At 37.9% G+C, this 26,477-nt stretch overlaps 1 protein-coding gene across 1 annotated transcript in view; it reads left to right on the plus strand.

The window, feature by feature from the left end:
* Window positions 1-1,770: 1,770 nt before the first annotated feature.
* Window positions 1,771-26,477, plus strand: part of LOC125360593 (WD repeat and SOCS box-containing protein 1-like) — a 92,998-nt gene continuing 68,291 nt past the window's right edge. The window contains exons 1-4 of the mRNA XM_048358644.1: window positions 1,771-1,864; window positions 2,516-2,762; window positions 12,575-12,773; window positions 14,595-14,805. Of these exons, the coding sequence (XP_048214601.1) occupies window positions 1,771-1,864; window positions 2,516-2,762; window positions 12,575-12,773; window positions 14,595-14,805 (751 nt within the window). The remainder of the gene's footprint in view (window positions 1,865-2,515; window positions 2,763-12,574; window positions 12,774-14,594; window positions 14,806-26,477) is intronic.

A 26,477-nucleotide genomic window follows, 5' to 3' on the forward strand; every position in this document is an offset into this window, starting at 1 on the left:
ACTTTATAAACTGGATGTGTACATACACCTTATACAAATAGTATCTGTGTATAGGGTGAATAAGCACATCCCATTAATAAAGTAGATTCTAAAACGTAAAATTAAAAATCTTTTAAGAGAAAAACATAAGAAAAGATCAACATGACATTGGGTTTAGTGATTAGTATTTTAACAGCAAAAATACAATCCATGAAAGAAAAACATTTAGTATTTCTAATAAAATAATATAAAAATGTAAAACTTCTGTGATGTGACATATATGTGCAACAAAATGAAAAAGCAAGCCACAGCCTAGTAGATAAGCATTGTAAAACATATCTAATAAAGGAATCATTCCAAAATATACAAAGAACACCTGAAACAACAATAAGAAACTAAAATAATAAGTGGGTTTTATTTCTCCCAGTCATCAATTATGCATGTCCTGGTTTTCTATCTAGTTTTTATTTGTTGATAACAATTACATTGTATTATATTGAAGACATATATGGATTTGGATTATATAATACAGAAAATAAAACAAGGCAAATACATCTATAAAAATTATTCTATGATTCTTCATAAAGCTTTTTTAAAAGTATGACAAGCTTCTTCTGTATTACATCAGAGTAAATATACTTCCAGGAAAAGTCTGTTCGTATCTATTTCTTTCTTTCTTTCTTTTCTTTGTCTCTCTCTCTCTTTCTTTCTCTCTCTCTTACACACACACACACACACACACACACACACACACAAATATTGATAGGTATATAAAGCAAAACTGAGTGACTTTGGATCATAAGTAATTATGTACAATTTCAGTCACTGGACAAGTTCATGACTTTGGAAAGAAAGAAAAAGTGTCAACTGGATATGTGGATGATACTGAAATTCAATATTCATTTTCAGACCATTGATTATAGTGTACAAACAGAGAGTTCCTGGTAACAAATTCATTGACTTTTTTTTTTTTTTTTTTTTGCCAGTCCTGGGCCTTAGACTCAAGGCCTGAGCACTGTTCCTGGCTTCTTTTTTTTTTTTTTTTTTTTTTGCTCAAGGCTAGCACTCTGCCACTTGAGCCATAGCACCACTGGGAAATCGAACCCAGGGCTCCATGTATACGATGCAAGCACTCTTGCCACTAGGCCATATCCCCAGCCCACTCATTGACTCTTATCAAGAGAGGGAAGAATACTCTATCAGTAAGTTTACCAACCTGACCAAGAAGGTCCTGCTGAAAAGGAGAGGAGAAAAATCCATCTATTACATTCCAAAAGTATTATTATGCAAATAAAAAATCTGTTGGAAGATCTATGGTAGTGTTAGCCTACAAATTTATTTTCAAATTAATAACACTGAAAAGAAAATTTGAAGCAATATTTATACTAGGTCATCTTATAATATTTACAAAGAATTAATTAAGCCATACAACAAGTCTTAATATAGTTGAACCAATAAAATCATACCAAGTATGGTTTTTTGGCCACAATCAAATTAAATAGCCACCAATGATATAAAGAAATTTGGAAAACCACAAATATTTAGAAGCAAAACAACAGATTTTTTTTAATAACCCATGGCCAAGGAAGTTGCATGAGAAACTATTTACATGTGTCTAAAAATAAATACACAGATAATAAATAGTAAAGTAAATTTGAAATATAATAAAATAACATCACAAACGAAAACTAGCATTTTTTTCAATATTTACTACATGTCTGATATTTTGTTCATTGTATCCATGAGACACATACTAACCTGCATTTTATCCCTATCCAACAGACATGGGCGATGAAGCCACCTGATGAGAAAGGGGTGGAGTACAGCTTCAGCTCAGGTCTCTCCGACATCAAATATTGCTTGCAATCAGTAAACCACACTGCCAGTACAAAAACAGATGTGACCTACAAATCTGAATGAATTTTGCTGAAAATCCTGAAAGCTATTGAACTATGCCACTGAACAGAGAGTGGCATTTTGTTTCAAGAAGGTATCCTTGGCTTAGTGGTAGAGTGTTTGTCTAGCAGGCATGAAGCCCTGGGTTCCATTCCTCAGCATCCCATATATAGAAAAGGCCAGAAGTGGAGCTGTGGCTCCAGTGATAGAGTGCTAGTCTTGAGCAAAAACAAGCCAGGGACAGTGCTCAGGCCCTGATTTCAAGCCCCAGGACTGGATATGTATATATTTGAATAAGATAATCTCTGAACTCAAGGAACTGGCAACCTCTCAGAATCAGGTGAGGATAATGAAACTAGTAATGATTTGAATAGAGCATCCAGAAAATAGCTTCTGAGACATAGATTCATGTTGGGGAAGATTATTAGACAACAGGATCACTATGTGAGAGAATGAGCATACTTCTCACTCCTTATGTTCCCATTTTACATCTTGCAAAATGTTTATGTTCAAGATTTCACAAGCATAAATTGATGTGTAGAACTGTACAGCTAAAGATAATTTTAAAATAAATTGAAGATTTCACAGACACAAAAATCCACCTGAGGGGACTGGATATGGCCTGTTGCTTTTGTGGCAGAGTACCAGGAGAATGGCCAATGGGATAGACCAGATGGCGGGACAGGGTCTCGTGGCCATTTGCCTGCTCATCCTCATCTACTACACTGTCCGGTGGTTCCCTTGCCCCTCATCCACAGCCAGCAAGTCAGACACAAGTACTTCCTGCCCCTAGCCTATGCAGTGTGGTTATGGCTCTCAGTGTGGGCCTCCGCATGTGATGCTGAAGAACAAGAAGACCAAGAAGGCCCAGTGAAGGGCAGGCAGGGGTGAGCCTCCCCGCCCCTTCAAGCCAGGGACCACGGGGTGCAGCCTGCAGGACAGTCTAAGCGTGGTGGCTCCAGCCTGGCTACCTCACAGTCATCTCGGGGAGCTGCGTAAGAGCCAGCCTCTGACAGAAGACAGGAGGGAGGAGGACAGGAAGCTGCCACTCCTCGTCTCCTCTGTCTCAGCCTGAACCATGATGATCCTGATCTCAGTCAGAGTCCTTGTCATCTTTTCCTCTGGGCTCTGCCCGCTTGCCCCAGTTTACCTCCTGTCACATGCTGATGTTGGGCTTTGCAGGTTCTGGGACTGCACATGACCGGCCTGTCTAGAAGAAATTAATAATAAGTGTTGATTATGTGCAAATAATAATATAATAGTAATAATTAACCTTAACAATCATCTCTGCAATTGTTTCCACATGATAGAATTTGAAAATCTATTAGGAAGTTGATGTCTGAGCAATAAATATGTAGTATTTGGTTCCATTCATGAAACGTTACAAGCAACAACACAATTTTTTTGCCCTATTAGTTATAATAGTATCCATCCATCCTATCCAATTTAGGTATGATTCTCCCCACTTGGAGAACGTATTCTTACAGATGAAGGTTTTGTAAAATTTAGTTTCAACAACAATAATTTTAAAAATGAAAGAAATTCGTTATGGCAAACACAGATTGTAGAATTAAAGAATACAGTGACAGATCTATAAATTATTAAGACATTAACTGAATAGTCTTATTATTTATATTAAAATTTGAGTATAGATACAAGGAAAAATGAAACCTTTTTATAATTTTAGGTTTTTTATTTATTTGTTTTGTTTTTGTTGCCAGTCCTGGGTGTGAACTCAGGGCCTGAGCACTGTCCCTGGCTTCTTTTTGCTCAAGGCTAGCACTCTACCTCTTGAGCCACAGCACCACTTCCAGCTTTTTTCTATATATGTGGTGCTAAGGAATCAAACCCAGGGCTTCATGTATACGAGGTGAGCACTTTTACCACTAGGCCATATTCCCAGTCCCTAATTTTAGGTTTTCTGTAGTTGTATCTCTAACTCTTAATTATTTCTGTGCTTGAAGCCAGAAGAGTCCTAACTTATAAAGAAATAGTTGCAGATTCAGATAAACTCATCATGAGTTTCAACTGAGTTATTTTCCTCAATGAACATATTTGGTGTGTCTTCAGGGTGTTGGACACTCAAAGGCACTGAGAATACAAAGATGAGCTCATAATTGTCCTTGGATAAATCTCTAAATCTGAATTTCTGCTGGTCTTCTATTTAATAAGGAGGGTAATTGTGAAAGTAGTAGCATCAGACTCAGGGCAAGATCCCAATGAGATCATATATATGGAAGAACTTTGTGAGTTGTAAGTACAAAATGAATGTTTTTCTGCACTCATTATGATTCTGAAAAATTGGCATTCTAGACATTTTTAAATGTAATCTCTCTGATAAGAGCATTCTCAACTTGATTTCTATCTCTTATACCTGCCCTGACTATTAAAAAATGATGTTAGCACATTTCCAAGTCAGTTGGCTCCAGACCATAATGCTATTTACTAATAAATGTAAGGCAGGAGTTCCCAGATCAAAGGAAAACTCACAGGAAAGTAAGCAAAGTAAGAATCATCCAGTTTAACATACAGCTTGCTAGCAGTATCTCTGCTTTTCATATTTCTGTGAAGTTATTGTCTTTTTACCTTCCATGTCAGCAAAAGTAAGATACATGGATTTCTTTTTCACTCCATTTACTTTTACTTTTTCCTTAACTTACATATTTATGTTTTATGTGTCTGTGTACCTATAGGTATATTTAATTTAGAGAGTGAACATGTATATTTAGATTTAGGTTGCTAAGTGTCCCTCATCAATAATGAAACAGTCAGCCTATGTTCCCCAGGAGACCTGGCTTCCCTTGTCCTAATTCAAATCCAAGGTCACACTAGTTCTGAGTAAAAGATTTGCTCAGATTAGTTGTCCTCAGCTGTTGTGGAAATTTGACTATTCAGACACCAAGATTTTTCCTAGTTTTTCTTTTCCTCTCCTTTAAATATATTGTTATTTAGTAATATGAGAGTTAGGTCATCTTGCATGAATTGTATGAATGCTATTTCCCCTTCTCACATTTATTCCATCCATACAGTGTGCCCTCATTCAATCAGGTGAAAGCAGCAAAGTGCCATTCGTGGTAGGCAAAACAAACAACAAAAAAAAAACAGCACTCGTGTAACAAAGCAATAGTCAAGAAGTCCAGTTCTCTGACTTTGTTGTGTTTGGTTTATGAGGAATCCAGAGGACTGATGGAGTCAAGACTTATTTAAGAAGTTTCCAGAGCTTACTAACTCTAATAACATTGGGATGTCTAGATATCTTTAAAATATAACTAAACAGATGTATCAGTACTTGCATAGCATTTTTGCCAAATATACCCCATCTTAGATGCCAGGTTTCAATATCACCCTATAAATGATTAGTAGTAATAATATGATTTAATAATATTAAAATATTTTGATTAAAATATTAATCAGAAAGAAAATTAAATGTTTATTAGGAAAAATAAGCAACATACTTGCTGATGGCCTGGTTCTTTCCTCAGAAGGTTCTTGCTTGGCCTTTACTTTTCTTTCGAGTCTATGACAGTTATCTTCTAGCCGCTGCATTCATGAAAAGTGTTTGGGGGACTCATATAGATTTCAGATTAGTAATCAACACACATAATTCATCACTAAGAACCAACCGTGCCTATCTTCCTAATGTACAACTTAGTTAAAACAAGAAAACTCATATGTACATTAACTCGAAGGGGTTATGGCCAGGGAAGGATAGTCATACACAATTTATTAACAGTAGGTTTCTGAGTCCCAAATGGTGTGTTACTGATTATAAAACAATTTGAGCATAATCATTCTGTTGCAGTGCTTAAAGCAATACACATTAACCGAAGATGAATTTTTTTCTAGTGTGGTTAAACAGTACAAATGTAAACAGTGAAAATTCCCTAGTCTGATACAACACAAATAACATACTGATTCCCCTTATGGAATTTTGATGTTCAGGGAAAACACTAGTTTGCTTTTTGGAGAAGACATCAGAAGGTAAGGCACAGTGTCTAATGAAAATTGCTCTGGTCCTATTTGCTCTGAATGTATTCAAGCCCACTGGCTTATGCTGTTTTCAGATCTTTGAACTCTTAAGTAGGAGGAAGCCACTATCACATAAAAATAGTGTCACAATTTTTTTTTGTTCTTTGAAGACTTGGGTTATTATATCTGAATCCGAGTTTCCAGGCTCAGACCCAGACCCAGACCCAGACCCAGAGCAAATACAAAATTAGGCCAGTTTAGTCCCTACATGGTTTCCTACTGAATCTTAACATGGTGGACCCGCTCTGATTGTGCTTGGTATAGTCAGAGCCCTGGGTACCATGAAATGCCTAAGGACCATCCACAAAATTATAGGAAGCTGAATTAATGAATGTGCTACCTTCACTTGCCCATTTGTATGGACAAATACTTCAGATATTTGCAAATGTTTTGGTTTGCTTTTGGTGATCTGTCAAACACATGTGAAATTTACTGCTGTAAATAAGGTAGCTGAGAGACCAATATATATGTGCTGGTCCGGTTTTTCTGAGGCTTTTAAGGATGTGACAAGGAAAAAAGCCCCGTTCACTTATGGCCACATTGTCGACTCAGCATTACATCTCTGAAATTCCTGTTCTCCACATGTTTATAGCAGTTTTATAACTGCAGTCTATTTATTAAAGATTTGGAGAATCATATTATCCCATATGAAAAATATAGCAAGGAAAAACATTTTGATATAATAATTTGTCTTTTGTGTTTTATACCTCCACCTACTTTCAAAAATATTCTCAAGCAGAAAAATCACCTCAAAATGAAGAAATAGCTTCAAATTTCAAATCATCCCCAAATTAGACATATTACTGTAGTCAGTTTTCCATCACTGTGACCATATTTATGAGCCATGAAAACTTAAAGGAATTATCATCTTGGTTCATAGTTTAAGAGTTTTCAGTCCATCATAATCAGGAAAGTGTGGCATGGTAGATCAGTTCATATCATGACAGACTGGAAGTGGGGAGATTGAGAAACAGAGACAGAAATAGAGACAGAAACAGAGACAGAGACAGGCAGAGGCAGAGAAAGAATGATTGGGCCAGCTGTCTGCTCTTTTCCCCTTTTATTCCACCTAGGCATCTGGTCTGTGGAATGGTGCTCACATCTTCCCACCTTAGGTAATTCTTCCTGAGAATGTCTTTACTTCTTCAAATCTCCCAGATGCTTCTTAATCCAATCAACTTGACAATCAAGATTAACCTTAAGAGCAGGAAAGAAAACATATGTGTAAAAAGGTGTAAGGAATCAAGAAGTAATCATTTTCTTGAGAAATAAGTGAATCACACACCCAAAATAGAAGAGGAATTTTTCTCAAGTAATAAGAAGTAAACATTATGAAGCCAGCCATGTGCTTTGGGCATATCTAACCTGTAGTAAAAGAAAAGGAAAAGCAGATTAGTACTTCAACCACTCTAACTGACATTCTGAGACATTCTAAATTTTAATCAAATGAGGCTTTAGTTTTATGAAAATTACTTCATAAGGAAAAGGATGAATTGCAATCCTTTCTTAGCCCACTGAATTAGCTCTGTCTCTCCAGTTTTCCCTACAAAGAACTATCCCTCTCTGATTCTGCTCCAATGAAAGGTAATGTCATGTCAGATTAGACCATTTAAGGACAGGAGCACAGTACTAGAGTCTATCCTTTCTCTTATTTTCTTCCTTTTTTTTGTCTTGCCTTCTTCTTTCCTTTCTTGCTTCTTCCCTTCCTTCTTTTCTCTCTCTTTCTTTCTTTCATCCTCTCCCCCTCTTTCTGTCTTCCTTTCTTCCTTTCCTTCCTTCTTCTTTCCTTTCTTCCAGTCTTCTTAACAATCTTGCTTTCCTTTTGTTAATAACTGGGTTTGAACTCAGGGCTCACCCTTCCTAGGCAGGGAATCTTAAACTTGAGCTACAAACCTCCCTCTCCTATGCCCCTTTTCAGAAAGAGTCTCCCATTTTTGCACAGAGCTGGCCTTGGAACATGATCCTCGTACCTATCCATCCCAAGAAGATCAGAATTCAGGGCTGAGCCACCATGCTTGACAATTATTAGCTACTTGTTCAGATGGGTTCAAGCCATGGATTCCTACAACTCATATTTCCTAAAATCTAAAGTTTGCTCTCTCATTTATAAAGTGAGATTAATTCAAGTTCTAGATATCAAGACACCTCTACACAGATCTTTCTTGTGGGACCCCCAGCTATAGAATGAGTCAAAAAAAATAAAATAAAGAACTACAAAATTGTAGGGATTTTCCTGGAGAGATTAAATTTTATGTCGTAATCTGAGTGCCTTTGTTGATTTACTGTTGAATGCTCACAACCAATACTAATTTCTACCTTTACCTTTAAACACTCACATAAAAAATTATTCCACAGTGCCTGGATAGTCATACTGATGGTCTTTCTTGCTTTCTTTTAAAGTAATTTCTTGAAACAGCATCTATAGATGAAAATAGCCTCTGGCTAGGACAAGTGTTACACATAGGTCTCACAAGGATACTTTTCTGGTAAGGTTCTAGTCCTTTCTCTAATCAAAAAGGAGACAGGGCTGTTAGAACAAATAAATTGTTTTCTCTTTCCTGAGAAGCCACTCAGACAGAATTAAGTAGCACAATCCAGTGGCCATAACAGAGACTGATGTGTGCCTCACAGATGATTGATCAACTGGTTCAATGCTTGGAGAGACAGTCTCTATCACAAGTAATAGAGAATATTTGACTGTCCTGAGGAAAACTACAGAAACATGACCACCATCTTAATCAAGAAAGTTGTAGACCATTTTCTGCTTGACATGTGTACAGATGCAATGTCTAAGTAGAATTCCTCAAATTAGTTCAGTGGATCCTCAAAATATCCACCTACAAAACTTTAATAACATTTACTAATGGTTGGCAGGATAGCACTTTTCCAACATCTCCATTAGTGGCCTGTGAAGTCTCTTCACTTAGATTTCCTCTGAATCTAAAACTACTAAATAGATGGTGTCTTTCAGAAGTAGAAAAACTTTTAACGCTCATTGTTTATCCATATACGTATGAGGGTGTCTTGATTCCATTACTCTAAAATCCCTCAAACTTTTCTACAATGCTGCTGATTGTCCTTCCCTAGAATTTCAATTCTTTAAAGAAAAGTTTCTCTACCCAAATTCTTAGAGTTACAGGCAGTCAGAGACTGAGCTTCCAGGATGATAGACATGTAATGACTACAATAATTACACTGCACTCTTGTTAGATGTGTCAATCTGAAGTTGCTTTGGAGGTAAGTCTTAAACATGAAATGCCTAGAATTCAGTGAATGGAAGTTATGGATTCTTGTAAAGTGACATTTTTTAAATGAATGTAAAACAAGTTCCATTTAGATTTTAAAAATTGCTGTTGTACTGAAAGATTTGTTTGGGTTGGGTGTTTGGCTTTTTTTTGGGGGGGAGGGGTGTTGTTACAATGATATATATCATACCCAGAACCTTGTACATCCTAGTTACATCTTCTACCAGAGCTCCATCTTCAAGCCTTTAGGGGTATTTTTGTTTTATTTTTATTTATTTTATTTTTATTTTTTTTATTGTCAAACATATACAGAGCGGTTACAGTTTCATATGTTAGGCATTGGATACATTTCTTGTACTGTTTGTTACCTCCTGCCTCATTCCCTCCTCCCCCCTCCCCCATTCCCTTTTCCCCCATGAGTTGTTCAGTAGATTTACACTAAACAGTTTTCCAAGTATTGCTTTTGTAATCGTTTGTCTTTTTTACACTGTGTCTCTCAATTTTGGTATTCCCTTTCAGTTTCCTAGTTCTAATACCAGTATGCGTAGTTTCCAATGTACTCAGGTAAGATACAGAGGTAGTGCAGGTACAACCACAGGAAGGGAATACAAGATCATCAACAATAGAAGCTATGGTTTCACATGGCATGTTGAAAGTAATTACAACAGTCGTTTCCATACCATGGAGTTCATTTCACTTAGCATCATCTTATGCATTCATAAGGATATAGCTATTGGGCTCTTGTGATCCTCTGTGTGACTAGCCTAAACCTGTGCTAATTATTCCCTATCAGGGAGACGATAGAGTCCATGTTTCTTTGGGTCTGGCTCACTTCACTTAGTATAATTTTTTCCAAGTCCTTCCATTTCCTTAAGAATGGGGCAATGTCATTCTTTCTGATAGAGGCATAGAATTCCATTGTGTATATGTACCACATTTTTCTGATCCATTTGTCTACTGAGGGGTTGGTTCCAAATTCTAGCTATGACAAATTGTGCTGCGATGAACATTGTTGTGCTGGTGGCTTTAGTGTGTTCTTGTTTGTGGTCTTTTGGGTAGATGCCCAAAAGTGGGCCTGCTGGGTCATAGGGGAGCTCTATGCTTAGCCTTCTGAGGAATCTCCAGATTTCCAGATCTCTGATTTCCAGAGTGGCTGAACCAGTTTACCTTCCCACCAACAATGAACTATCCCAACACAATTTTTTAATGAAATAGAGGAAGCATTCAGAAATTTTTATGGAACAATAAAAGACCCAGAATAGCAAAAACAATCCCAAGCAGAAAGAACAGTGCTGGAGGAATTAAAATACCCAACTTCAAGCTGTATTATAAAGCTATAGTAATAAAAACAGCTTGGTATTGTCACTGGAACAGGCCTAAAGACCAATGGAACAGAATTGAAGACCCAGAAATGAACCCACAGAACTATGCCCACTTAATCTTTGATAAAGGAGCTAAAACAATAGTCTGGAAGAAGGATAGCCTCTTTAACAAATGGTGCTGGCAAAAGTGGTTCAACACATGCAACAAACTAAAACTAGATACTTATATATCACCCTGCACCAAAATCAATTCCAAATGGATCAAAGACCTCGAAATCAAACAGACACCCTGAAAACACTAAAGGAAGGAGTAGGAGAAACACTTGGGCTCCTTGGCGCAGGACGGAACTTTCTTAACAAAGACCCAGAAAGGCTACAAATCAAAGAAAGGTTAGACAAATGGGACTGCACCAAACTGCAGAGCTTCTGCAGGGCAAAGAACATAGCTCACAATATAAACAGAAAGCCCACAGATTAGGAAAAGACCTTTACCGGCCATACAATGGACAAAGGCCTCCTATCTAAAATATATGCAGAACTAAAAAAATTACATTCTTCCAAAACAAAACCGCAAAGAACCAATAGACCCCTCAAAAAGTGGGCTAAAGACTTAAAAAGAGACTTCTCTGATGAGGAAATGAGAATGGCCAAGAGACATATGAAAAAGTGCTCTACATCACTGACCATAAAAGAAATGCAAATCAAAACAACATTGAGATCCCATCTCACCCCAGTAAGAATGTCCTATATCCAGAAAACTAACAATGACAAATGTTGGAGGGGATGAAGCCTCTAGGTTTTTGAGACAATCTCATTATGTAATCTAGGCTGGCTTTGAACTAGCAATGGTTCTGCCTCAGCCTTCCTAGTACTAGGATTTCATGTTCATGGCACTTTGCTCAGCAAGACCATTTGAAATATTAAGTATTTGAAATGAGTTAGATTTATGCTCTTGGTATCATACCTGATAGCTGGGCTAGTCAGACTGGACAAATGTTTATTGAGCACCTATTAAATCCAGACTGTGCTAGATCCTATTTTATTTAGAGTGATCAATAAAGCAAAAACCTCTGTCCTCAGTAATTCAACTTTCTAGAGTTGAGTGAAGGGGAAAATAATCAATCATATGATTGTATCTGACATACCAAAACAAAGATATAAATGAAATGCTTCTACTATTACAACGAAGAAAGAGATGATGACTTTCAAAGGAGAGATAAAATTGTGAAAAATTCTGTAGATTAAAAGACATTGAAAGTATGCCTTGAAAAGATAATGTCTTGCATATGATAGGAGCTTAATCATAATACATAAATAAATGAAAACATAAAGATTTAATAAGCAAAGAGGGAGGGATAAGAATTTCTAGGCAGAAGGAACAGAATTAGTAACTGCTGAGAGAGACAGGAAATTACACAGTAAGCAAGGAATGCAGGGAAATGGCTAAGATATTTATATGCAAGAGTTGAGTAGCCAGTTGTGGTGGTTCACCCCTGTAATACCAGCTCTTAGGAGGCTAAAGCAGGAAGCTCAGGAATTCAAAGCCAGCCAAGGCTACACAGTGAGACTCTTTAGGAAAAAATAGAGTATTTTAATCTAGAAATGTATGGCTGTTAGATTTGTATAAGGAAGGGCTTTTAATAATCATCTGAAGAAATTTTTACTTAATTTGAGTGGTAATCATCCTAAGATGATAAAAACAGAAAGGCTAAAAGTAGAAAATAAATTATCTCCAGATTTATTCACCATATTGTAACTGCAATGTATATCTGCAAATACCATAAAATAAAAACACTCCAACTATTTTAGAAGTCAAATGTCATCACTCCTCCCTGCTGCCCAGCCCATGATCTCAATGTGCTTCTAAAATGTTTGTTCACATGTTGAAATCCATGTCACAAATCTTCACAGCGGCAGCTAATATTTTAAAATTGATCAAATAACCTTGGATATATATTCCAAATATGTGACTTAATGGAAACAGTGTAAAGATTTATGCTCCATTTAATGCACTTTGCTAAACTCATGGGATTTCAAAAGAAGATAAAAAACAAAAGGCAACATTGCTTAATGCCTGGTTATCTTTCGGTTAACTTTGTGTAGCTTAGCAATCACAGAACTTGAAAGAAGAACCTTTGATAAAACTTGGCTGCTTTTTTTTTTAATCCATAAAATGCAGCTGCATTTCCAGAAAGGCCATGTTAACACGGGAATGTATAACTTTTACACAAAAGTTCTCACCAAACTTCATTTGCAATTGATAGCCAAGAAACAATTCTTTAAGCTATTGTCATTTAATGCCGCAAGTAAAATGAACCCAGAGTAGAAAAATATTTATGAATTACACAATTGAGACTCAGGGACCTTTCTCTGGATTTCTTCTTTTTGTTTTCAACTTAGCACCATTTCTTTTAGCTCCTCAATCATCACCTGAAAAGAAAATATTCTAGAATAAGGTTATTAAAAACAACTGTGATAAAGCATCCTCAAGTCTCAAATAATGCCTTTTTAATTATATCCACTAATATTATAGATATACTACAATATACCATGATACTTCTTTGAATGTGAACTACTCTCTACCTGCTTTACAATACACAGTGGTGAATGTGCTTTCTCTGCAAACTTTACTCAGCTGAGGAAGACTAAGTCTAAGTGCTGGGAGCTTGCTGACGGCAGGAGCACACTTCATGAGACAGAGGCCTGAGCAGAAAATTTGATGATTGTAAATGAGGAGGCTCCATTTTACACTGGAGTTTCTTCTAAAAGTAATTTAAGGCCAAAATTAAAGCTCCGTGATTTGTTTTTCAAATTCAGATGAATCTAAAAATTTTAATTATTAGCAGCAGCATGTAATATTATGTAAAGGGCAGTTCTAGGTCTCCAACAGTCTCTCTGGGAAGCTATCACGGAAGGGAGTAGAATATTGGACCACAGAGGCTGAGATGGCGAGACCTGAGTTGTGGCAGGCCATAGCCAACAGTGACTTGGAAAAAAACATAGAAGTGTTTTGGTATTGCAAAGGTACCAAAATTCCATACAAAAGGATGAAACAGGAAAATAGAGGCTGATGGGAGAATTTCCTCAGTGGCTATCCAAGAACTAGAGTTGCTTGATCAGCAAACCCAGGCTCATCTATACCCCAGACTATAAATAAAGTTAGCTTTGCTAATTACTCTGGAAAAATAATTACTGGTACAGCCTGACACAACCCCTAATCAACTGCATCCATTTTACTTCCTAGGTTGTTGAAACTGACTCTGGAAGTTTTACCCAACTCTAAATTTCTTCCCATCAATAGAGATTTACTATATCTCTATCAGAGATATCTGACATGAGACAGGCCACCTACCTACTGATCTCTGTTGTCTCCTAGGAATCTTTCTTAGTGCTAATTCTACATGTCTCTCAGTCACTTTCTAAGTACTCCACTGCTTATTTTTTAACTATTATGCATTGTGTCAAGTGCCTATGCACCTCCTAATGAGCTTCCAAAATACCTCCACTCACCTTGGGGGACTTTGTCCCTTCTGTGAGCACTTATCTTTTTTGTCTGAGCCTTTTTCGAGTTCATTAACCTGCATTCTTTCCAGATGAATGATAGGTGCTCTGGTGAATATGTAAATGATGAAGTGAACATTATTGTTTGTAAATACCAGAGATAATGCTAATATAGAGGGTTCTGTGTAGAGGGCACAATTAATCCTTCATTCCTAGTCATACAATTGACACACTGTTATCTACAAAAAGACATTAATTTTATTTTTTTCAGAGCTTGAACCTCTCTAACCAGTTCCAAACAGGCTCAACACACTGAGTATCTTCTGTCTTTCTGTCTTTATAAACCATCCATATTCAGGTTCCCCCAACCATATTCCTTTATTTTTTTTCTCTGGAATTTAAGTCCCTACCAGAGGAATCATGTGAATATGAACCATGGAACACATTATTTTCCTCAAACTTTGATCTGCTTCAGGTCTTGGCTGTCTCCTACTCTTCAGTCGTGTCCTCTTCTACTGGGGCACTCATTGACACTGGCTATATCACCAGTTGGCTTCCATTCTCTTCACACATACTGGTGCACTCAACTTTGCTCAAACATTCTCTTTCTTGCTCTCTCTAGGCACTTTGTGAAGACCTTGTCATGAGTCCAGAAAGTTTAGCTGCCCTTGCCCATATTCTTCTGGGACCAGAATTATTAGTGAAATTACTCTACCCATATCGACTCCACAAGCATTTCTGCTGTTTGCTGCTTTATCACATCCCAGTCTACTTCTGTGGGCACACTGCTGACATCCTCAAAGTTAATGTGAGACCTCAGAAACAGGACAAGTGTAGGCTTTCAAACCTTTATGAAATAATTTAGCATCTTCCTCAATTTTTCTTCAACTGGCGATCATTAGTACAACCAATGCTTATCCACCGTTTTTACTGCTGAACCACAATCCCTCACCTAGTAATAATAGGATCGAGTTTCACATATTTTGATGACGTCTACAGGGAGTAAAATCAGTATTTTCTACATAGGTGGCATAGTCCTATGGCCGGATTGTCTTGTGGTGAATAATTATGCCTAGCAAGGTAGGATATTTTATCTGAGTCTTGAAGTAAGGTATTCAATGCTAATGGTGACAAGATTGGATGAACAAACATTTAGGAGCTTTCTATACTTAAGTTCTTCGTTGTCACATTCTTGGGTATGGATTTCTTGGTGTTTATGTTTGCCATAAAAATTTTCCATCAATATTTTCAGTGCTAACAGGAGACAGTGTTTAAATTAAATTTAAAAGTAATTTGGAACTACCGAAGCACATTTTTTTTCAGATTTTCTCAAATTTTCAGCAGCATAAACAATATTACCTACTCTTAGGCCTTGAAATGTTTTCTTCTTAAGTATAAAAGACCATGAACTCCCTCAGTCTGGATTCTCCCCCTGTTTCTTTGATCTCTACCTTGTGAATGAGCTCTATTGACTGTTTCTTGTTTCTATTTCTAACTGTAAATTATTTCAAGGATCATTCCTTGACTACTTGCTTTTCTTTCTCCAAGAAATCCACCCAGATGAATGACTGGCAGGTTATTTCCAATATTGTCCACTGCTCTGTTCTTCAGCTTGCTCATCTCTTGCCATTCAGAACATGCATTTAACAAATATGTATTGAATTTCTACGAACTTGCAAAAATACTAGATTCTTGAGATTCCAAGATGAAAAGCTCAGTCCCTGCTCTTCTGCTTATAGTAGAAAAAGCAGATGACATCAGCCCAAATGAGATCTACCCCACCCTCTGAATTTTTCTTCCTGTGGCATTCTTACTTTAATCTAAAACATTATCATTCTCTGGATCTAAATACCATGATGATGTCATTGCTGGCATATCCTTCATATTTTCTTCCTTACACAGTCAGTATGTCTATATCTTTCAATCTCATGATGCCCTAGCATTCCCATGACAGCATCCAAGAGTATGCTTGATTTATCATAGTGAGATCACTGTCTCCTATAGCTCCTCTTTCATTTGCCTTTTCTTGCATGTCAAATAAACTTGTTTATTACTGGGGGTCACATCTTACATTATTATTCTCCTACCTGATTCTAGGCTACTTGAGACATGGGCTATGTATGACACTTGTTTAAGTCTCTCTATTTTCCTTCAAAGCTGTCACAAGCTCTGTGTGGGGAGAGAATGTAAAGGAGCTCATGGCTTTTGTTGTTGGCATAGTCTGTTAAAAAGAGGATGATGAGGACTGAAATCCTTTAGAACCTTGAGGCTCTCTCAAACACATTTCAAATTCCTCTGTTCAACTTTCAGAGTCACCCACCATCTAATCTGAGAACCTCTTTTTCTCTAGTCTACTGAGATAGATGCTTAGAAAAAGAACTCCATCCAGGAAAGCTAACATTCCATCTCCTTGGTCACATTCAGTAGATTAAAACCATGTCACAGGTTCTACCTGCACTAAGGCAAAGAAATGATATAAAGATGTGGCTTATGGGAGGGAGAAGTGTCATTAGGACATGTCTGCCACAATATAGCAGTTATTTTTTAAATCTTTGAATGTATTTTGCAAATTAAAAGGCTGAGAGTAAGCCAGGAATTTTCCACAATATGGGTAAAATTCTTGCATTGTACACAAAGAAATAAATGCTTTTAATTCAACTGGTTTACTGTGTCTCAGAATGATGAATGCCCTCTTGTATTTAATTGATCTAATTCGTTCTCCAGGCTGACAATATTTTTACTGCCAACTTTCAATTAAGTTGTTTCTTTCAGGCCTCCTTGACCTCTGGGTGCTCAGTTCTGAGGTCATCACGAAGTCCTCATCTAAGTAATGGTGTCTAACTGCAAAATTCACAACAAGTCCCTTACATTATGCTTCACACACTGTCCTGGACTCCTTAATATGCTAACCCAGCAAGAATTACTAGCTCAAAATACAGTTGGTCACACTGCTCTCAAATCATTTCCCTACAGATATGAAAATAATCTTCTGGAGGATTTTATTTCACAGTATCAAGAGACTCGAGAACTTCCATAAAGTCTGATGGCATACCATGAAGGAAGGCTAGGATTGAAACACTATTTCTGATGACTGTGCCACTTAAATTCTGTCACTAAATGAAGTTGTGGACAAACTGGAAGATGTTCAATTAAAATGTCTCATGTACATCCCTGTACCATGTACCTTTCAATGGGAAAAGAAGATACTGGATTGAATTTTTCTTTGAAAGTATTTCATATTTAATAAAAAAAATCCTGCTGCAGAAACAATTCATAGTATCTATTTCTCAGCATCCTGCTCAATAAAAAGGCAACAAAATATAAAACAGGTAGCATAATTAAGGCTAACACCCACTCTATCATTCTATCATATACATTCTTTACCACTCTAGAGGCCAGAATTTCAAGATGAAAATGTCAGAGATTAGTTTTCTTCTGAAGCCTCTCTTGCTAACTCTTAGATGGCCACCTTCACTCTGTTGTCAATAATCGTACCTCTGTATCAGCATCTGTGTGTTTTTTTTTTTTAATTAAGTAATTTTTTTTTTTTTTTTTTTTTTTGGCCAGTCCTGGGCCTTGGACTCAGGGCCTGAGCACTGTCCCTGGCTTCTTCCCGCTCAAGGCTAGCACTCCGCCACTTGAGCCACAGCGCCGCTTCTGGCCGTTTTCTGTATATGTGGTGCTGGGGAATCGAACCTAGGGCCTCGTGTATCCGAGGCAGGCACTCTTGCCACTAGGCTATATCCCCAGCCCAGCATCTGTGTTTTAATAGCCTCTTTTTTTTTAAATAAGAACAGCTGTCATATTGGATCAGAGCCCATTAAAGTGACCTCATTTTACCATAACTAGCTCTCTAAAAGGCCTCTCTCCAAATATAGTCACATGCTAAGAATCAGAAATTTAACATATAAATTTGGGTAGAAGGCACATAATTCAACCTGTAAGAGATATATCCTTGTAGCTAACCAGCAAGTAATAATATACCATTGGGCTGGTGTCAAATGATGCATCTTCCTTGTTGGTGTCACTTCCTGAACACAATCTTAGGAGAGTTATGAAAGAAAAATGAAAATGCTCACAAATGAGTAGTAAGCTTTACCTCTCAAAAGGAAAAAATCAGTAAGTGGTTAACAAAGGACACAACAGTAAAAAAAAAATAGTGTTCTCATTTATTTCATTTAAAAATGGGATTGCATTAAACTGATGGGCTTCTGCATGGCAAAAGACATGGCTAGCAAAATAAATAGCCCAAAGAATTAGAGAAGATCTTTACTAGCTATGCATAAGTCAAGGGTCTCATATCTAAAATATACTTACAGTCCAAAGAGTTAGATAAAAAACAAACAAACAAACCAAATCCTGAAAAAAACAACCACCCCATTAGCAAGGGGGATAAAGACTTAAAGAGTTCTCCAAAGACAAAATAAGAAAGGCTAATAGACACATGAAAAAATGCTCAACATCTCTGGCCATAAAAGAAATGCAAATTAAAACAATATTAAGATTCCACCTTAGTCCAGTTAGAATGGCCATAATCAAGAAATCTAATAACAACAGGTGCCAGCAGGGATGTGGCACAAGGGAATGCTACTACACTGTTGGTGGTACCATAAACTTGTTCAACCACTCTGGAAAGCAGTATGGAAGTCCTCAAAATACTAAACATAGACCTCCCCTATGACCCAGCAATCCCACTTCTGGGCATTTACCCAAATGACCACAAACAAGACCATACTAAAGCTACCAGCACAACCACGTTGATTGCAGAAATATTTACTATAGCTAAGATATGGAATCAACCCAGATGCCCCTCAATAGATGAATGGATCAAGAAAACGTGGTATATATGTACAGTGGAATTCTAAGATTCCATCAGAAAAAATGGCATTGCCCCATTCATAAGGAAATGGAAAGACTTAGAAAAAAATCATACGTGAAGTAAGCCAGACCCAAAGAAACAGACTCCATGGTTTCCCTCATTTGTAATGTGTCTAGGATAGTCCTAGGAGATGACTACAGTCGCTCAGTAGCTATTTATATATGACCATATAAGATGATGGTAAGTGAAATGAACACCAAGATATGAAAAAAGAGGTTTTGCTTTGTTGCTGCTTTTCTTAATGTACTGTGTGAATTTATTTCTTTTTTCTTTTATTTTTTATTTGGTTTATCCTCTGGTGTCCCTGTATTTGACTTTGGTACCTTCTGTCTTGTATATACATTTATCTGATTTGGGGAGGGGTAGGAGAACAACAAAATGATGAGACAAAGGGCAAAGGGCAAACCAATGCAACAGTGATAATCATAAGGCACTATGTTGGAAATGAGCTGTACAACTTGGAGGGGGATGGGGGGAGGGAAAGTGGGAGAAAAATGGGGGAGTGGTAAAGACTGTTCAAAAAGAAATGTACTCACTACTTTGTGTGTATAACTGTAACCCCTCTATACATCACCTTGACAATAAACTTAGATTAAAAAACTATAAACATCAGTTTATGGAGTAAGTAATCTGGAAAAATTGCACGAGATCTGTTTTGATGAAAAAAATCACATTTTCCTATTGGCTTTCATTATAAAAGTAGACTCCATTAACTTTATCTTCTGAAAAATGTCCACGTGAAGTCATCACTATCAGTTGCTTTAGTACTAGTTCAAGCCAATGACCCTTCAAATAAGCCAGTGTGATAAGTACCTGGAACCTGCATGGTTCCTACATTTTATAGGGACTGCTGATTTCAGTACCTAACATAATAATCCATACTGACATTTGTGCTTGGAGTTCTCTGGACCTAACTATGTGCTAATACATCCTCATTTCTTAGTTTTGATGATTAGAGCTGTTTTAAGGCATCATAGAAAATGAGTAGAATAAGTGCTTTTAAACAACATAATGCAGGTAATATTAATCATTTTTAAACAAGCATACTTTCCACATTGACACAAAATTCCTGATTGTTTTTCACTTCAATGGACATATCTTGCCTGAAATCACTCACAAGAAAAAATAACCCTAACTACATCTGCAACTTTACCCCTGGAGTGAAAGAATGGTCCTAGCCAAACTAGGCCTATTCATATAGGAACTAAAGTTAGTATACAAGAGTCCAGTGTTGAAATACCCATAAGTCTGCATTAATGATACTAATCTTGAGCATTAAAATATTTGATTTAACATAGCCACATTCACTTCTTACAAATTTGTTTTCCCTTGGAGAAAATACAAAGATAGGAGACTTCCGGGGAAGACGGCGGAGGAGCGGCTGAGCCCTGCAGAGCTCCCTCCGTTATTGTAGTTTTCTCACCTCATAGAAACTGTTTCTCCGAGAAAGACAGCCAAAGTAAGTTCTAACAGTACAGGGATTCTGAACAGGAAGGGAAAATCGACTTTGCTGGTCTGAAAACACAGTTTTGAGCTCCTGGCGGCATCCCGCCGCCGCGCCAGCGCCGGCTCCGGCACAGTGCCGGGCACAGCCCCCCACACTCGGCGCAGCTAAAGCGAGAAATACTCCAGACGGCAGCCGAGCACGGAGGACCTGACATCGCAGAGACAGCGTGAGTACCCCGCAAAAAAAAATAATAATAATTCTCGCTTGTGCCCAGAGTCCAGCTTCTGGAAGGCATCCCTGTCCCCACCGCCAGAGCAAAGCGCCATCTTTGCCACTGGCATAGGGTCAGACCAGACTGGAACTGAAGCGGGCCTGGGGAAAGCGAGGCCAAAAAAGCCATCTTTGAAAAGGGCAGGAGGGGCGGAATCAGTGAGAACCAGCTCCGCCCAGAAGAACGCCCCCTGCCCTGGCGGGAGGCGAGTCCGGGGATTATCCAGAGATGCCCCGCCCTGCCCGCCGGAACTTCTAAACTTAAAGCAAAAGCTGCGAGCAGCTACCAGGGGCACGGAAACAACAGAAGGAGGAACAAACAGTTCCGGGGACAGCTAAACGGTCCCGTCACAGAGGAAACTAATTCCCAGCCCAAAACGGAGCTGCATTCCATAGCTACCTATGCCAAAGAGGCCGCCTCCCTCAGGCAAGCAACTCTTAGTGGAGCAAAACAGGCCAGAGGCGCCACGCTCTGCTGAGTTCACAGTCTAGTCAAGTCCAGGCATCAAAGGCAGCAGCCCCACAGCAGACAGAGGAGCCACAGTTCCTGTGACTGCCCACGTCCCCATCGACAGAGGACGCCCAAGGCCTGCCTGCAAGCTGTGCGAACCTCAGAGACCCACGATTGCACCAACAGGGGAGAAGGTCAGAACAGATCCACCCCTTGCCAACTGAAATCAAGTCAAACCAGCCAATCAGGAAAATAGACTGCAGTCCATTGCAGGGAAACCAGAGACTGGTTTCATTTTCTTTTCAAACATTTTTTTTTTAACTTTCCTTTTAAATTTTCTTTTCAATTTTTTCACACCTGAAACATCATTGGTTGTTTTTTTTTGTTTTTTTTTTTGTTTGTTTTCCATTTTTACTGGTTTGTTTTATCAAGTTTTTTTTGTGTTTGTTTATTTGCTTGGGTTGTCCCTTTTCTGATATTTTCCTTTTTATTTACTTATGCTTCCTTGTTAAATAATTTTTCTCTGTTTTGTGTATCTGTCTTCCAGTATTTTTACTTCATTTCTCTCGTTGCGTCCTCTTCCTTTAAAAATTACTTTCCTATAAATAACACCTACACCCTTTTCTGCTAACTCTCAAGTGTCTGTCATTTTATCAATGTGCTTTCTACTGATTCTACTCTTCTCCACATTTCCACGTCACTGAAACTAAACCAAAATCACCACCCCCCCCCCCCAATACACTTTACTCTATTCTCTTTACTACCTCCAACTTACCCTCCTGACTTACTGCCTGGACCTCCAGGCTCCATTGACTCCTGGCTATTGGATAGAGGATATCCCAGCTTAATACGAGTGAATCAAAGGGGTTCATAGAGAAAGCCAGTCCTAAAAGAACTTAATATAAAAACAAGAATTGCGTATAAGGTTGTAACAGTAAATAAGTAACTACTGAATACAGGGCCCAGGATCAGATGTTATATTGAAATTGTATTCTTTAGGAACACCAATCTAACTTTATAGACAGGTATACAAGTTATCTGTATATAATTGTGAAATTGTAAGATTTACACGACAGTGCTTGGTAAGGGCTGCTTTGGGTCTTAAACAGTGCTCACAGGTGCTGGTAGACTGGCATTCCCAATTCAAATGGGCAGAAGAAACACAAGAAAGATGGCAAATAATGAAGTCTTATCCCCCACCCAAAACAAGCAGGAAGCAGAGCAGTCAATCAAAAACATAGAAGAAAACCCCCAAAATGCTCTACAAAGTTTACTGATAAACATGATAAATGAAAAGTTTGAATCTCTTCAGTCAATTATGTTAGAGCGTGAGGAGGCAAAGCAAAAATTAATGGAGAATTTCATGGCATCCACAAATAGAAAGATAAGTGAGCTTCAAGAGTCAAATGAAAAGATAGCTACCCAACTTAAAGATTTGAGAGACAACACTCAAAACCAAAGTAATGAAGTTAATGAAGTAAAGAAGTCCATACAGGACCTAAGAAATGACATGGAAATCATCAGGAAAGACCAGTCAGAAGGAAAAGAGATTCGAAATCAAGTAGCTAGCCTACAGTCCCGACTAACTGAAGCAGAGGATCGAATCTCAGGAGCTGAAGATTCCTTAGATTCTATGGAGAAAGATCAAAAATCAATACAAATCCAGTCCAAGCAACAAAACAGATCGCTACAGGAGATTCAAGACACAATCAGGAAGCCCAATTTAAGGATAATAGGTATTGAGGAAAACTTGGAGAAAGAGGTTAATGGGATAGGCAACCTATTTAACAGAATATTAGCTGAGAACTTCCCAAACATCCAGAAGGAAAGGCCTATACAGATACAAGAAGCATTTAGAACCCCAAATCGACCAGACCAGAATAGGACTTCCCACCGACACATTGTGATCAAAACAGCTTCAGCAGAGTGCAAGGAAAAAATACTCAAAGCTGTTAGGGCAAAGAAAACAATCACATATAAAGGAAAAGCAATCAGAATTACCCCAGACTTCTCAGCAGAGACCATGAAAGCAAGGAGAGCCTGGAATGAAGTATACCAAACCCTAAATAAAAATAACTACCAACCAAGAATTCTGTATCCCGCCAAACTCTCCTTCATAGCCGAAGGTCAAATAAAAGTCTTCCACAATAAGGAAAAACTGAAACAATATATCTCCACCAAACCAGCTTTACACAAAATCCTTAAAGATGTACTATACAGGGAAAATAATCAAGATCCCAACACAGACAGAGAAATGAACCCTAATTAGTAAACACTAGATCAAGAAATGGGAAGACACAGCTTTAAACAAGACAGTGATAATGAAAGGAACAAACGATCACCTCTCAATCCTAACTGTCAACATTAATGGACTTAATTCTCCAATCAAACGACATAGGCTCATAACTTGGATCAAAAATCAAGATCCATCTTTCTGCTGCCTTCAAGAGACACATCTATCCAGCAAAAGTAAACATCTTCTAAAAGTGAAAGGCTGGAAACAAATCTATCAAGCAAATGGCCCCCATAAGCAGGCTGGAGTTGCAATCCTAGTATCAGACAAAATTGACTTCAAATTAAAAAAGGTAAGAAGAGACAAAGAAGGTTACTACATACTAGTAAAAGGATCTCTCCAACAGGAAGAAATAACCATCCTAAATATCTACACGCCAAATGCAGGAGCACCCAACTTCATCAAACAAACACTACTGGCTCTAAAAACATTCATAGACCCAAACACAATGATAGTGGGGGACTTTAACACTCCACTATCACCTCTGGACAGATCAACACGCCAAAAACTGAACAAAGAAACCACAGAACTAAACAATTGCATAGACCAACTAGACTTAATCGACATCTACAGAATATTCCACCCAGCAAGGACAGAATACACATTCTTTTCGGCAGCACACGGAACATTCTCCAAAATAGATCACATCATAGGGCACAAAGAAAATCTGTACAAACTCAGAAGTATCAAAATCATTCCCTGCATTCTTTCAGACCACAATGGAATAAAATTAGAGCTCAACTCATTCAGCCACCACAGAAAATCCCACAATTCATGGAGACTAAAGAACACACTGCTGAACCATCAGTGGATCATTGAAGAAATTAAAACAGAAATTCAAATGTTTATGGACTTCAACCAAGTTGAGGGCACAAAGTACCAGCTCCTTTGGGACACAGCAAAGGCAGTACTCAGAGGAAAATTTATATCTCTGAGTGCATACATCAACAAACTGGAGAAACAGCAACTCAGTAATTTAAGGAAGCACCTTAATTTTCTGGAGAGAGAACAGCAAGCCAAACCCCAAGTCAATAGACGGAAGCAAATAATTAAAATCAAATCAGAATTAAATCAATTAGAGACGAAAAAAACCATCGAAAGAATCAACAAAACAAAGAGTTGGTTCTTTGAAAAAATCAACAAGATAGACAGACCCTTGGCAAACCTGACCAAAGAACGAAGGCAGCACACTCAAATAAACAAGATAAGAGATGAAACAGGTAGCATCACCACAGAAATAACCGAAATTCAGAAAATAATAAGGGACTATTTTGCAAACCTTTATGCCAACAAATTCGAGAACTTGGAAGAAATGGATGATTTCCTAGAAAAAATTGATACCCCCAAACTCAACTATGAAGACTTAAACCTTCTAAACAGACCCATATCCAGTATTGAAATAGAAACAGCAATAAATGATCTCCCATCCAAGAAAAGCCCAGGTCCAGATGGATTCACCGCAGAATTCTACAAGGCCTTCAAAACAGAACTCACTCCAATATTTCTCAAACTCTTCAATGAAATTGAAAGAGAACGTTTACTGCCAGACTCATTTTATGAAGCCAGTATAACCCTCATCCCAAAACCAGGCAGAGACTCATCACGGAAAGAGGACTACAGACCAATCTCCCTGATGAACATAGATGCAAAAATTCTCAACAAAATTCTGGCCAATCGACTTCAACAGGTCATCAAAAAAATCATACACCACGATCAAACTGGATTCATCCCAGGAATGCAAAGCTGGTTTAATATACGCAAGTCAATTAATGTAATCCACCACATCAACCAGAGCAAGGTAAAGAACCACATGGTTTTATCGCTGGATGCGGAAAAAGCGTTCGATAAAATCCAGCACCCATTTATGCTAAAAGCCCTGGAAAAACTGGGATTCCAGGGAACATTCCTGAATATAATCAAGGCAGTTTATGACAAACCAACAGCAAGCATAACTCTAAATGGTGAAAAACTAAAGCCATTCCCTTTAAAATCAGGAACAAGGCAGGGATGTCCACTCTCTCCCCTGCTCTTCAACATAGTACTAGAATTCCTAGCCAGAGCAATTAGGCAAGAAGAGAATATAAAGGGGATCCAAATAGGAAAAGATGAAGTTAAACTTTCTCTCTTCGCAGATGACATGATCCTATACCTAAAGAATCCCATAGACTCTACCCCCAAGCTACTAGAGCTGATCCAAAACTTTGGCAAAGTTGCAGGATATAAAATAAACCTTCAAAAATCAACGGCCTTTCTCTATGCTAACAACCCGAAGACCGAGGCTGAAATCAGGAAAGCAACTCCTTTTGCAATAGCCCCCAAAAACATAAAATACCTAGGAATAACCTTAACCAAAGAAGTGAAAGACCTCTTTGAAGAGAACTTTAAAAGCTTGAAAAATGAAATTAAGTCAGAACTAAGAAAATGGAAAAACCTCCCATGCTCCTGGATTGGGAGGATTAATATAATCAAAATGGCAATATTGCCAAAGGCTATCTACAAATTCAATGCAATACCCATTAATATCCCAACACCATTCTTTAATGAAATAGAGGAAGCAATCCAGAAATTCATATGGAACAATAAAAGACCTAGAATAGCAAAAACACTCCTAAGCAGAAAGAACAGTGCTGGAGGAATTACAATACCCAACTTCAAGCTGTATTATAAAGCTATAGTAATAAAAACAGCTTGGTATTGGCACCGGAACAGGCCTGAAGACCAATGGAACAGAATTGAAGACCCAGAATTAAACCCACAGAACTATGCCTACTTAATCTTTGATAAAGGAGCTAAAACAATAGTATGGAAGAAAGATAGCCTCTTTAACAAGTGGTGCTGGCAAAACTGGCTCAACACATGCAACAAACTAAAACTAGATCCTTATATATCACCCTGCACCAAAATCAATTCCAAATGGATTAAAGACCTTGAAATCAAAACAGGCACCCTGAAGACACTAAAGGAAGGAGTAGGAGAAACACTTGGGCTCCTTGGCACAGGACAGAACTTCCTTAACAAAGACCCTGAAAGGCTACAAATCAAAGAAAGGTTGGACAAATGGGACTGCATCAAACTCCAGAGCTTCTGCACGGCAAAGGACATAGCTCTCAAGATAAACAGAAAGCCCACAGACTGGGAGAAGATCTTTACCGGACATTCAACAGA

Source organism: Perognathus longimembris, chromosome 12 (genome assembly GCF_023159225.1).
Source record: "Perognathus longimembris pacificus isolate PPM17 chromosome 12, ASM2315922v1, whole genome shotgun sequence".
Classification (NCBI taxonomy): Eukaryota; Metazoa; Chordata; class Mammalia; order Rodentia; family Heteromyidae; genus Perognathus; species Perognathus longimembris.